This window comes from Siphateles boraxobius, unplaced genomic scaffold, assembly GCF_051911475.1.
Source record: "Siphateles boraxobius isolate OS27281-9 unplaced genomic scaffold, OSU_SipBor_1 30, whole genome shotgun sequence".
NCBI lineage: Eukaryota > Metazoa > Chordata > Actinopteri > Cypriniformes > Leuciscidae > Siphateles > Siphateles boraxobius.
In genome coordinates this window covers 15,709,851-15,724,793 of record NW_027508920.1, presented here as the reverse complement: position 1 = coordinate 15,724,793, position 14,943 = coordinate 15,709,851, and the positions used below count along the sequence as shown (strand labels likewise).

At 37.5% G+C, this 14,943-nt stretch overlaps 2 protein-coding genes across 2 annotated transcripts; one reads left to right on the top strand and one right to left on the bottom strand.

Moving 5' to 3' along the window:
- The first annotated feature begins 622 nt into the window (after nt 1–622).
- Nucleotides 623–6,661, top strand: ttc36 (tetratricopeptide repeat domain 36). Its single transcript, XM_077248343.1, has 3 exons — nt 623–769; nt 1,087–1,275; nt 6,278–6,661. Exons 1-3 carry the CDS (start codon nt 664–666, stop codon nt 6,544–6,546), a joined length of 564 nt encoding a protein of 187 aa, XP_077104458.1. The 5' UTR covers nt 623–663; the 3' UTR covers nt 6,547–6,661.
- Nucleotides 6,662–6,801: 140 nt separating this feature from the next.
- LOC143757306 (F-box only protein 40) lies at nt 6,802–14,506 on the bottom strand. Its single transcript, XM_077248342.1, has 4 exons — nt 14,276–14,506; nt 13,821–13,845; nt 11,850–13,691; nt 6,802–7,713 (listed from the first exon to the last, which is right to left on the bottom strand). Exons 2-4 carry the CDS (start codon nt 13,821–13,823, stop codon nt 7,495–7,497), a joined length of 2,064 nt encoding a protein of 687 aa, XP_077104457.1. The 5' UTR covers nt 13,824–13,845; nt 14,276–14,506; the 3' UTR covers nt 6,802–7,494.
- Nucleotides 14,507–14,943: the final 437 nt, after the last annotated feature.

Below are 14,943 nucleotides of genomic sequence, written 5' to 3'. Positions count from 1 at the left end.
ATGAGACAAGGAGGGGTGTCTGAAAACATTGTGAGAATTCTGGCGTGCGGGGTTATCAAATATAACGGTCAGTACTACACGTTATCAGTTCAAGTTGTGGAGACACTTGTATTGTATTTTTGTAAAGATTTTTCCTTAATGTTTTTGTTTTATCTGTTGTTTGTTTGTTTTTTTACATTTGGACCTAGAGTCTCCAATAAAGTATGATGATGATGATGAATGGGTCCCATCAACTGTTTGGTTACCGAAATTCTTCTAAATATTTTCTTTTGTCTTCAGCAGAGGAAATAAATTCATAGGTTTGGAAAAACTTGAGGGTGAGTACATTATGGCAGAATTTTCATGTTTGGATGAACTATACCTTTAAGTAGTAGGCTATGCAGTTTTACCAATAATTTTCTTAGCTTTTCAGTTTTTAGAAAAGTCTTAAGGTGCTACACAAAATGACTTAGAGCAGTATGTATGTCAGGCTTTTATATCCTTAACATCCCACAGACTTAATCAAACACAGACCATTTCAAAGTCCTGCTTCCACCCCCTCTTCTGATTGGCTAGTGTGGAGTGCTGGAAAGTGTTTTGCAGGGAACTCCTCTTTTCCCATAAAAATGCAATCCATTTAAAAATCTTCTCTTTTTTGGATCTTGGTCCACTCTCCAGAAGGAAATGGCTTCAGCTCATGACAGGGCCGTTTTACAGGCCATCTTTAACCCTACCAGCCCTTTTGGAGATATTCCTGGATTAAATCAAGAAGATGATCTGATAGATGATGGTAAGATGAAGATCCATAATCAGATAACATATGCATGGTTTGTGTAACTAATGTTGATAAACAGCAGTCTCTCACTTAATGTTACATTTTTAAAGAAGATAGATAGATAGATAGATAGATAGATAGATAGATAGATAGATAGATAGATAGATAGATAGATAGATAGATAGATAGATAGATAGATAGATAGATAGATAGATAGATAGACATAAATTTGGACAAATACCTTCTTTCGTACTTGAAAGTTTCAAATGCTACAAAGATGTATTTGAATGCGAACACTTCGATGCAGTTCTTTCATTTCTGTCTATCTCTAGACAGTGCCTTTGAGCCAGAGCTAGTGAAGCAGGTGAAAGATCTGGAACTGCAGGGAGTTTCAGCTGCAGAGTCTGGAGACCTGCCCGCGTCTCTTCAGCATTTTAACCAGGCCATCAGAATTCTTCCTCAAAGGGCTTCAGCCTACAACAACCGAGCCCAGACCAAACGCCTGCAGGGAGACACGAAAGGTGATATGCCTCTTCCTCTCTCACCCAGAATCGGCTGGAAAGTTATCCAACTTTAATTTCTGCATTTTCTTTAAAGTTTAGAGACCATCATGGAAATATATTTGAACACATTAGTAAATACAAGTAAACCAACAACTTTTATTCCTGTTCACACAAATCATGATTAGCCTACAGGGGCAGATTTTCAATGAATTAAGACTTATTTTCATGCAGTTCCATGTACAATACTTGACAATGTTATGACCTCAAAACACATTTCATAGTATAGTGCATGATTTGGAACCTTTATTTTTGACCTTTTAGTACCACTAACCAGACATTTTGTTTCAGAACTGCGGTCATACATACAACTTCCAACCTAATAATACATTGCCAGATTCCCATTGTTTCACATCCGCAAATGCTAACTTTAGCCTGATAGCAGTAGAAGCATACATCCCACCCTCGTATGGGATGAATATAGTATCAAAATGATTAACACGTGCAAGCACACTTATCAATGAACTTGATGTTGCAGAAATGTTTTATCCATGCCTTTAAAATTGCGTGTGCAAAATTCAAAATTGAATGAATGTGTAGCAATTTGTACAAATATAGACATTTTGTGAATACAAATGTTTTCTTTTGTATTAGTTTATCATAATTTGTGCATGCAACAAAGAAGATGTGCATGTGTGGATCAGGTGATGCGCGTGTATTCATTGAGTTCTTTTCTGAGTCGATCTCATTTGATTCATTTGGCTTTTGAGACTTTCTTTTCGCTGTTTTTAAGCATTTCACAACCCACACACAAACAACTACAAATGAATAGACCTGGTGCTAATTATTAATGTGTGCACAACTACCCATTTATTTGACAAATTCACAAAGTGCGTGGCTACATTTAAACTAATACAATACAACATGTGTGTGCAAAATCCAGAATCACATGAATGTGCTGCATTTTGTACAAATAGAGACATAGCTGTTAATACAAAACCTCAATTTTGTATTAATATAGGCCAGAATTTGTGCATGCAACAAGTAAGATGTGCATTTGTGGATGAGGTGACACGCGTGCATTCATTGACTCGTTTCTGAGTCGATCCTATTTGATTCATTTGGATTTTGAGACTTTCATTTCGCCGGTTTCGCCTTGCACGATCCACACACACACTGTCTGAGTAAACCTGCTACCACTAGATAGCAGTATTCTGCTAAAACAGACAACGGCAGCATAATCAAGCGTGATCCCCATTTAAAATGCATACTGTGAGTGATATTAAATTGAAGCACCAAATTTAGTACACAATATAGGCCTACTACCTTATTAATAAAGCATACTTTATAGAGGCAATCAGATTATGAACTGCACACATAGAAAACCATTATAAAATGCTTCACGCGAAATAGACATTGCATGTTCAATAAGTGGGATCGGCTACTGAGTTTTAAAATCACCGTCTTCATTGACGTCAAGCTTTTTCGTAATAATAGGCTCTATAGGAGGAAAACTATATAGCCTACAGACAAGAGCCTATATGAACTCGACGCGCAACGTTTCACGTTAATGGCATTTTCCTTCCTGAGCCTGTTAAAAAGATAAAAACTTAACATGAAATTTCGCAGTTGCGTTCATATTATAGGCTTATTTTTTTATGACTACACATTGTAGCAGACATTTTCAAAACAGAACAAAACAGATATTTTTAAATTCCAAAGCTTGCAAGCTTTGGAATTTGAAAATGTCTGTTTTAAAATGTTAAAAGACGATTTTCGAAGGGCATTTGTTTTCCCTTTACCCTTGGCCTGCCACTGTTATATAGTCTTACTGTATAGCACGATGAGTTTTAACAATATGCAACCATTGTATATCGACATTAAATATTAATTGAAAATCACGTAGGCTTCGTGTGTATAGCTGCATAGCCTACATGAGAATGCTTTGACGCACTACCACAGCTCAAGATGCACAAGGGAGCGTCTACCAATTCCACTATCTGTGTTAAAACGTATACTTTTTTTTATTAAAATAACTTTTAATCAGAGGTCTCTCCTCTCCTCTTCTTTGTTGCATTCACAAATTATGATACACTAATACAAAAAAAAAAACATTTGTATTCACAAAAATGTCTGGTAACACTTTATATTACGACCCGCAAACAACTATGTAAGTAAACCGAAGTAATCCGTTAATATATTCCAGGCAAAAATTGTACGTCTGTCGTATATAAAAGTTTTTATCTCATTTCTGGCAAAATATGTTCTTGTGCAATGTAGTTACAGGGTAATTCATCTGTGGGTTGTAAATTAAACATATATATATATATATATATATATATATATATATATATATATATATATATATATTATATATATATGGCTGTATGTAAGCACAGTATGATAAAAATTTAATTTATTGGCCTTTCTTACTAAATTACTTAACGTTAAGCCAAAAAAATGTGTTTCTGCTATGATTTTAATTTAGAACGTACCATGTAGTACTTACCTTATCACATTGTATTGCAATGACACTTAAATGTCAGAGCAAATATACTGTGTAATTAAAACGTTTTTTGTTTTGTTTTTCTTAATAAGAGTACATTTCTCTGTTATTACTGTGCAAATAGTGTTGTTTCGTATTGTTACATAGTAAGTAGTGTTTGTTACCCGTTTCAACCGTGTATTTACAGGGTAAGTGTAACTCCTGCGGGCTGTAAATTAAAGTGGCACTTGTTACCCCCTTGTTCTGTCTAATTACTGGGTGAATACAACATTAAACCAGTATGCTGAAACAGACAAACAGCTTCAACATTAGCATTATCAACAAATTTCTAAATTAGTACTTGTAAAAAAAACAGTAGCACAATTAAACCAAAAACATTTATTAAAACAATTTTAACAATAAACAATCACAATGTTGAAATGAGATTAACACTGTACAAACTGTAAACAGAACAGAAATAATCTTGAAATCACACTGTACAAAGTGTATAAATAACAATAAACCTTTATTACCCAAAACTTAACATATTGTTCCCTTATACCTACACGGAGGTAGACTATAATTACAGAAACATACACCGTAATTTCGATTTACTTACGAAGTTCTTTGCAGGTTGTATATCTGCTTGTTACCCCTTTATTACCCAAAACTTAACATGTTGTTCCCTTATACCTACACGGAAGTACACTATAATTACAGAAACGTACACCGTAATTTCGGTTTACTTACGCAGTTGTTTGCGGGTCTTAATATAAAGTGTTACCAAATGTCTCTATTTGTACAAATTGCTACACATTCATTCAATTTTGAATTTTGCACACGCAAGTTGAAAGGCATGGATAAAAAGTATCAAGTTCATTGATAAGTGTGTTTGCACGTGTTAATCATGTTGATACTATATTCATCCCATACCCTCCCTGCTCCTGAAAGCATGAACATGCACAGCCAAGACCGGAGACAATGTTCCTGCAATACATCATGTGTCATTCACCGGTGATAAACCTTTACAGTACATTGAGTAACAGTACTACAATACCAAACGTAAACAAATTCTTAAAAACAGATTTAGATGCAGCACGTTTTTGGTTTGTTTAGCTAGCAAAACTTGTCAGTGTGTAATAATATTTCTTGCATGACAGGGTTTCCACAATGAGTGTCTGCTTGGCTCCGATGAAGATATATAGATTGTAGATCCTTTGCCAGTGCTACTTGATGTCGGTTCAGAAGGAATGTTAGGTTGTTGCTGCTTGCCTGCCATTCTCGCTCTGTCTGCACAGCACACGCGAACGCGCTGATGACTGAACAGCCTGCGCAGTGGTATGCAAACACAAGCTGACTGACAGGGAACACATGCTATTGGACCGTTCGGACCGAACGCAACGATTGAACGAACATTTTATGGTCCTAAACCTTCCACAGACGACATATACTGGTCCTTCTCAAAAAATTAGCATATTGTGATAAAGTTCATTATTTTCCATAATGTAATGATACAAATTAAACTTTCATATATTTTAGATTCATTGCACACCAACTGAAATATTTCAGGTCTTTTATTGTTTTAATACTGATGATTTTGGCATACAGCTGAACCCAAAATTCCTATCTCAAAAAATTAGGATATTTCATCCGACCAATAAAAGAAGTGTTTTTAATACAAAAAAAAGTCAACCTTCAAATAATTATGTTCAGTTATGCACTCAATACTTGGTTGGGAATCCTTTTACAGAAATGACTGCTTCAATGCGGCGTGGCATGGAGGCAATCAGCCTGTGGCACTGCTGAGGTGTTATGGAGGCCCAGGATGCTTCGATAGCGGCCTTAAGCTCATCCAGGGTGTTGGGTCTTGCGTCTCTCAACTTTCTTTTCACAATATCCCACAGATTCTCTATGGGGTTCAGGTCAGGAGAGTTGGCAGGCCAATTGAGCACAGTAATACCATGGTCAGTAAACCATTTACCAGTGGTTTTGGCACTTTGAGCAGGTGCCAGGTCGTGCTGAAAAATGAAATCTTCATCTCCATAAAGCTTTTCAGCAGATGGAAGCATGAAGTGCTCCAAAATCTCCTGATAGCTAGCTGCATTGACCCTGCCCTTGATAAAACACAGTACCTGTATTCATAAAAATACATTTAGACCACTTAACAGAGTGATTGCTATCAGGATATGAGGACCAACAAAACAACAACAAAAAAAATCTGCAGAGAATCACCTACAGCAACTTTAATTGAGGATTAGGCCTTAGTTCAATTGGGACATTTAAGTAACTTTAATAAACGTGCCTTAGAAAAAAAAAACATTACTGCTGTGCATCTTGAGACAAAACTATGGCACTGACATACTCTAAGATATGTCAGTGCAAGATGCGTTCAGTTAAAACAGCTCAAACATTTTAGTCTGGGACTAGGCTTAAGCCTTGTCTGTGAAACCAGGGGATAATTTTGGGTTTCATGCAAGAAAGGAAATTATACAGTTCCAAGGTTATATCACTTAACTGATGATCTATAGTCTATCTCAGGTGCAGTTGAAGATCTGGAGCGTGCCATAACTCTCAGCAGCGGCGTTGGGCGATCGGCCTGTCAGGCTCTGGTCCAGCATGGCCTTCTTCTCAGGTTGTCGGGTCGTGATGAAGAGGCTCGGGTGGACTTTGAGAGAGCAGCGGCTCTAGGCAGTGAGTTTGCCAGGCAGCAGGCTGTGATCTTGAACCCCTACGCTGCCCTATGTAACCGCATGCTGTCAGAGGTCATCAATAAACTACGCAACCCAGAAGTGTCAGAGATGCAATAGAGTATGAGCAACATACTCATAAATACTGTATAATCATTGTATTGAAACAAAGGCATTTGTTTATTAAATTTGTATTTTAACTGTTTTTCATAAGTGAATAAAATCAAAGCTTTTTCAGGTGACTGTCACTTTGGGGGATGTGGGGAATGCAAAAAATAAAAATATATCTGTTTAAAATACAGCATATATATATGATTAATAAGAAATATCTTTTAGGACTTTGCAACACCTACAATTATGAGAGGACTGCATGGAGGAAGTGAAATAAACTTTATGATGGGAATTTATGTGTTTATAATGAAAATAAACTTATCTAAAAAATAAAAACTTCAATAACACATGAAGAAATATTCAAAATCACTAATCAAAAAGTAAATGTGTTACATCGATCATGCTGAAGAAGATGATCAGATTGGTAACAATTTACAATAACACATTTGTTAACCTTAGTCAACTAAGACATCTGATTTCACACACACACACATTCACCATCCCACTGTAAATACATTTATAGTATTACAGTTATTTTTAAGGCTTTATGACTGTGTATTTTTTAGCCAGTAGAGGTCAGCAAAGATCTGTCTGGATAGTCCACAAAAAAAAAAAAAAGTCTGCAACATTTAGTCACCCTCATGTTGTTCCAGACTTCTATGGCTTTGTTTCTTCTGTGGAACACAAAATAAGTTGTTTTGAAGAATTTTGGTTACCAAACAGCTGACTTTCATTGTATAGACAAATAATAATAATAATAATTTCTCAAAATATCGTCTCTGACATAAGTGTGAGAGTAAATGATGGCAGAATGATGATCAGGAAATGATTATTATTATTTTTTTTGGGTGAACTGTCCCTTTGACTAACAATTTTATCTAGAAATATTTGATAAGGTCAGTCCATGCAGCATGCTTTTATATAATACGTCCACTGCTTGCGCCAAACAGCCATCTCTTATTCTCTGTGTGCCTTGACAGTAGTGAGGACACTATTGACTAGAGTCTTGAACTCTCCTCTTCTCTCCTGGAGATCTGTCATGCAGGGTAATGCCACAGGTTCACTTCGAATCTCCTTCTGATAGAAAGGACAGACTTTCAGGTGCTCTGCCATAGGGGGCATGTCTTCAAAGACCCATTTATCCACTGGAGAGTACAGAGTGCTAAACTCCCATACCTACATGGAGATGAGAAGGGTCCCATATAAATCAGTGCAATTTCAGTAAGGCTTTGCAATGACTAAAAACTATGGTCCTAAAATATTAGGACACTTAAAGGGATACTCCACTTTTTTGGGAAATAGGCTGATTTTACAACTCCCTCAGAGTTAAACTGTTGAGTTTTACCGTTTTTGAATCTATTCAGCGATCTCCGGTTCTGGCGGTACCACTTTTAGCATAGCTGAGCATACATCATTGAAGTGGACAAGACCATTAGCATTTCTCAAAAAAAAAAAAAAATGACCAAAGTGTTTAGATATTTTTCCTATTTAAAACTTGACTCTTCTGTAGTTACATCCTGCACTAAGACCGAAGGAAAATGTAAAGTTATGATATGATATGACGCAGCGCAGTTGACGGAAGGTAGACTATTTTCAGGCGCTGCGTCATATCATTGCGCCTGCTGCACTCATGGTACGGCAGTGAAGTTTCTTGATTATTACGCAGGGATGAGAGTATAGTTCCTAGCCATATCAGCCTAGAAAATCGCAACTTTACATTTTCCGTCGGTCTTAGTGCACGCGATGTAACTACAGAAGAGTCAAGTAAATAGGAAAAATATTGAAACACTTTGGTCTTTTTTTTTTGTTGAGAAATCAGAATCAGAAAGAGCTTTATTGCCAAGTGTGCTTGCACACCCAAGGAATTCTCAGATTTACAGATTATGAACATATTTATAGTGTTTTGAATATTATAAATAATTCAAAACACTATAAATATGTTCATAATCTGTAAATCTGAAAATGTCTATTCTGACTAAACCCAACTGTGATACTTTTATTCTCATATATTTATATTTTTATTTTTTATTCTTATAATTTGTAGTAATGCTAATGGTCTTGTCCACTTCAATGATGTATGCTTATCTATGCTAAAAGTGGTACCGCCAGAACCGGAGATCGGCAGAATGGTTTCAAAAACGGTAAAACTCAACAGTTTATCTCTGGGGGAGTTGTAAAATGAGCCTATTTCCAAAAAAAAAGTGGAGTATCCCTTTAAAGCATTACTTATGTCATTGCATAAGAAAAATCTAACCAAATGGCATTTTTTAAAAATAATTTTTAAGCAAAAAATTCCACACACACAAAAGATTACTCACAAAAAGAATTAAAATGATAAAAATGTGCCTGTCCAGTGCCTTTTATGAATATATCAATATGGTGATCAGTATTCCAGAGTGCTATTCTCATTGTCTTTCCACAGTGCAGGTTACACCCCCTACTGGTTAAACGCTAAGATCAGTTGCTTCCAAAACAATGAGCTAAGAGAGAGAGAGAGACCACCTGTCATCCAAAAGCAAATCTTTACCAGTGTATAGCTGACTGACATGGAGCCAGAGAAAGTAAAATGACCGCTGTACGCCCTCTCTGACCCACATACTTCAGAGAATAGATAAGAGAGCACCAACGTACTTAGAATGTTTATCGTGCCCTGCAACACTGCTAATGTTCCTGGAATAAAATTAGACTTTTTTTTCTTTTTTTCAAATTGGATTTTGACTGTGCACATGATTTTGAGACTTATGGGAATCTTTTTTTATGAATAATTAAATGAATAATACAAAATTAAACAATATTGATAATATATATGACTTCCTCACATAAGCTATAACTCACATGAACTGGAATACAGTGCATGAAACATAAATAAAACCTTAAAGGGGCATTCGGCAACCCTAGCTTTTTCTTCGCTGATTTTCACTTTTGTTGTCGCATGTTTTGTCAATGAGCTCCCCCTACAGCTGTGAGGCGTATATTTCACAACAATGTTGTAAAAAAAAACTCTCTTGCGGCACCCTTCTCCCCCTTTCTACCGCTGCTCATGTGCATTTGTTATTAATGGAGCCAGCCAACTTTATCGTGTGGAGCTATGTCTACCAAGGTGGGTAACACATCATACACATTGAGGGCGGCGTGTGTTTTTATGTCGAATTGCCATAAAGCAGTTTGTGTTTCTCGCTCATTCTCGCTTTCTCACGAGACGTCATATTTCCAACTTACCGAGGCGTTAGTGCTCATGTTGCAAGGTTTGTTTTCCGCCTAGGAACATTGGGGGGAGCGGGGAAAGTCACCATTCTCACCAGAACAGGTTATTAAACCATCCAAATGATTTCTAAACGGTTTTATTACGTTGAAATAGTTGCCGAATGCCCCTTTAATATATCCATTAGAGCAGCGTTTCCCAAATGGGGTGCCGCGGCACCCTGGGGTGCCTTCCGGCGAGAGCAGGGGTGCCGTGTAAAAACTCCATTAAACATTTAAAAATTCAAAAATGTGTAAAAAAATAATAAATGTATCATCAATCTCGCATCGTCGGAAGCGTCTAATAACAACAAATAATGCACACAAATTTATAATAAAAAATGCAAATCATAAGTTTTCTGCGTTCGTTGAATTGCGGGGGTTCCGCATGATTTCATTCTCGTGCTTCATTCCCAGCGTCCACACATAAAGCTGCCTCTTTTTCATGGCTTGTTGCGCTTACGGTCAAATACACACGAAACATTGTCACAACGTCCGTCTTGCCGCATATTCACAAACACATCGGTTATGTTCGTGCTGCTGTCAACGGTAACGCGTGCGATTAATGTTTTTCAGTTTAACGCGTTAAAAAATATTTAAACACAATTAACGCAGTATCTGTTTTTTTATGTCATCCTTTGGCTAGCCTTAAATTATATAATCACGTTCTTATTCATGCAAATGCTTTTAAATCATGCAACCGCGAAAAGACAAAAGAGAACCGCTGTCTGTGAATGTCCTGCTGACACAGGACGACGCGCATCGCGTGCCAGAATCGACTTCTCTTTCGTGCTTGAACGAATAATAACACACAGTTATGCCAAAATGTCCGTTTTGTTGAGTATCCTCATGAGAGCAGTCTTAAATTAGTTAAAATCTTAAATTAGAGTTGTGAGAAGATGGGACGCGTGTGAGATAAACAAGTGCAGCAGTGACAACAGAATCAAAGAACAGGTAACAGAGAAAATTACTCACTGCTCTTGACTAAAGAACGCTTGTAGCTTTAATAAGGATTCATCTATATTTAATTTATTATTTATGCAGTGAAGACTGTAAAGTGTTTGATAACTTTATTCAATTTCTGTGTATTTCCTGACATCAGTAGCAGTATTGGTTCAGTGATACTGGGCTTCATTCATAAAAAAGATGCCATAAAACAATTATTTAAAATATACTGTCTTTGTTGTTTATACATTAATTTGGAGATTAACTGTGAAATTATTACATTATAAAATATATTAAAAACAAGCTATCTTGTGCAATTATAACAAAATTATCCCAATATAAAAACACAAATAGGCCTACACTGAGTGAGCAAACATTTAGGTGAGATTTGCAATGGTAATTGAGCAATGTTTTGCTGAATTATGAATAAAAGCTTTAATTAAATATGTCATCATGTAAAGTGATCTCTGCAGAAGAAAATAATGATTTCCTAGACTTTAAATGGATGGACAAAAAAAATGATAATATTAAAAAATATCTATATGACAGTAGGCCTATATACGGCAGTTATTCCCTGTGGTATTGAAAATCAATACATTTCAAGTTTATAGTATCAAAGTAGTATCGTGACAACACTAGTGTAGGGTGCCACAAATTTTTCTAAATTTCCAAAGGGTGCCTCGACTGAAAAAAGTTTGGGAAACACTGCATTAGAGAATGTCGCGTATATGTTCTTATTATGTTATTGCACACACACACACACACACACACACACACACACACACACACACACACACACAAACACAAAAAAACCAGAAAGAAATAAGCATGAAGGCTTTAGTTTGAGGTTATAAAATAAAATCTAAAATGAACGTTCCTAGAAAGTTTGGAACTTATTCCCCAAGAAATAACCAAAACGGAACCATGCACTAATGTTTAGGGAATGTTCTATGTTTGCTGGGTTTGTGGTGTAAAGCAACTTAAAGATTTTGTGTTCCACAAAATAACATACAGGTTTGGAAAATAATTCAGAGAATAATTACAGACCTATATTTTTTTTTATGCTTTTGAACTCTGCAAGGAATTAGTTGAAGAGTATTAACTGATGCTAAGAGCAAAGCATTTACCTTTTTTCGGGCCCTCCAGGTGAATCCACCATGAGAGTATGTCTTTTTCTCCCATTTAAGGTACACCATACCCTTTTGCTGAAGAACAGTGCTGCACACCTCCCTCATTAACTGGGAAACTTGAGATAGACGACCCAAAGACACACTATCCAGGTAACTCACAATGTGTTGTAAAACCTCAAAAGGAAGTCTGCTCAGAGAATCCAAATTCCTGGATCGTTTGCGTTCACTGTCAGCGATTCTTACTCCTTTGTAAAGCGACGGTGCCACCTCTGGTTGTAAGATGAAAGTGCTAAGATCTGTGTCATATCTCACTGTAACCTGATATTTAGATGGTCGAAATCTCTTCTGGCCGAAGGTGCAACCAAGGTAAGCCAGTGGGCACCGCTGTAAAAACCAGCCTGTAAGACATGACTGAATGTCTCCATGCACGTTCCTAAAATGCCAGGGGTATTCATCACGCCTGAAGGCATGACAGCACAGGTAAGTAAAGGCTGAGCAGAATTTGTTGTGTCTCCTAGTCACACATTCGGTCTGAATCTGCACATGTAGGTTTTGCGGCTGGTCCTCAACAAGGTCGGCCAAAGATGCATCACTTTTGAATGGAGCAGAATGAAAGTCATAGGTCTGGGTGCCACAGTCAACATATAGCCCGTCGGTTCCAACAGACTCGCATATCTGATGACCTTTCAGTTCTCTTTCTAGTGCACACAGGAGTGTCGCCTCTATCTCATTCGCCTTTGGGAGCTCTTCAATACCAATGCCTAAATCAGATGTGTCCACATTCTGGTGTGTCTTCTTAACCATTTGTGATGGATCCCTGAGGTGGGTACGCTTGGCTCTGTAGCTGGTTGGAAAGTTGAAAGAGTGTATGGTTTGAACTTCAATGGGCTCTAAATTACCATAAACAAAATCTTTCTCTTTAGGTGTGCAAGCAGCCAGCTGACCAAAGTTGATAAGCATGCATCCGTTGTGCACCAAATACATATTATACTCGGCCACGTTGAGTTTACTGAGTCTGTCAAGAACACCATCTTGCCAAGGAGCTAAACCTGTTCTGGAAATGTCATCGTGGGAATTCTGAGGGGTCACTCTTGATTCTTCTTTATCCTTAATCGGACAACTTTTATCATCTAAATTCTTCACAGTTTGAATGCATCCTTCCTTCTCCTTCGCAAACATTCTCTCCCACATCCCGTAGTTCTCCAAGCAGGCCACATCTTTACTCTTAGCAAGGGCCAGCCTTACCTCTTGGGTTAGTTCTTGTTCTTCTTCCCCATTAAGACTATTCTCCAACATTTCTTCCGTGTGTAAGTTCGGAGACTCCCAGCGCTCTGGATCAACACCTCCAACAGCACCATCCAGTGGAACTTCAGGCTCCTGCATCTTCTCTATCAACTCAGGGAAGAGTGTCTTCATCTGAATTGAGCTAAACAGAAGCTTTTGATCTCTAAGAGCCATAGCAAGGTCTACCTGACTTATGCAGTTTGGATCCTGCATGGCATTTCTGTAGAAGGTGGTATCGGTCTCGTTCACAGGCCATCGGTTCCATTCCAGAGTACAAGTGATCACACTGGCAGGACACACTTCTAGGTGCGGGGCAATTTGTTGACGAGTCATGGTAATGGGACAGCCATAGCCAGAGTTGAGGCAGGGTACAGTTTCCTTAGGGCAGAGAAGACGATGCTCATCCTCTTTACAAAGATGGAAGGCTGCACCGCAGTTCAGCCGGCAGGAAATGAAGACACAGGACGTTGAGATGTCTATGGGAAGCTTGCAGTGCTGGTTATGACATTTTTCACAGTGTGCATGAAGACCTGAGCTGGTGGTCCTATTCTTGCCCTGAAGGTGACAATCCAAAACATGTATTTGTGGCCAACAAGATAACCAAATTATTGTACTTGCATTGTTTAATACATAACATTAGCTTGTTTGCAGAAGTGCATGACAACTTTAAAACTTGAAGCTTACCATTCTTGTGTTTGAAAATCAGATTCTGAAATGAGACAAGGGAATAGACGCTGAAAGTAAACAAGTCTCTGAAATGTTCCACTGTTGCTACTGTCTAGACTATTATTGACTTGTCTTTCAAGACTAGACACAACATAAGACCACATGAAAAAACAATTCTTAGACTACACCAAATAAATATTTACATATCAGACAATGCTTTTCAGAAGAGTGAGCAAAACCTAAACATTTTAGCTTTTTGACCATAAAAAATATCAACTGTTTATAATAACCATGCACCTTCAAACACTGCATCAGACAACCTTTGAATTTAAAACAGTAAACAGGTTAACCCATTGTTATGGGAATGCATGTGCACAATCATTCTTCACTGAGAGAGAGAGCAGTAACACACTCCCAGACGTCTTTGTCATTGTTAAGGGTCTCAAGCATAAATAAAGGTCAGCCTCACTTACCCCTGGCTCGCCTGATGAAGCTAGCACAATGTGTGTTTGGTTAAAGTCGTGGCCTAATGGTTAGAGAGTCAGTCTGATAACCCAAGGTTGCTGGTTCGATTCTCAATACCGGCAGGAAATGACTGAGGTGCCCTTGAGCAAGGCACCTAACCCCCAGTCACTCTCCAGGTGCCACACTGGCTGCCCACTGCTTTGTGTGTCTGTGTGTGTGTTCACTTGCAAATATCTCTCCTGTGTTCAGCTGTTATAAATAGACATTTGAGAAACATGGGTACATTACATCACACACAAACAATGGCATTTGTATACTGTGCTAACTGATTGAAAAGAATGATCAATAGCTCTGAATTACCACTTAACAATGAGGCCAATAGCTGTTTATTTAACAATTGAGTTTTGGATTGGTGATGAAATATGAGTGAATTGATTACAGGAGGCAATATGTTGTTCCATAAATAGCAAATCTATTCTAAGAAAAAGAAAATCAATGCATTTTGCAATAATTTTATGCACTAATCTGAGCAATATGTTGCTGAATTGTAAAACACAAAATAATGATTGTATTAAACAAACTCTCCAGTAGGTGTCAGTACAGACCTTTGATGAAGATTGTGGAATATTACAGGGTACATTTAGCCTGAAGATATCGCTTGTGTTGTGTTAATACT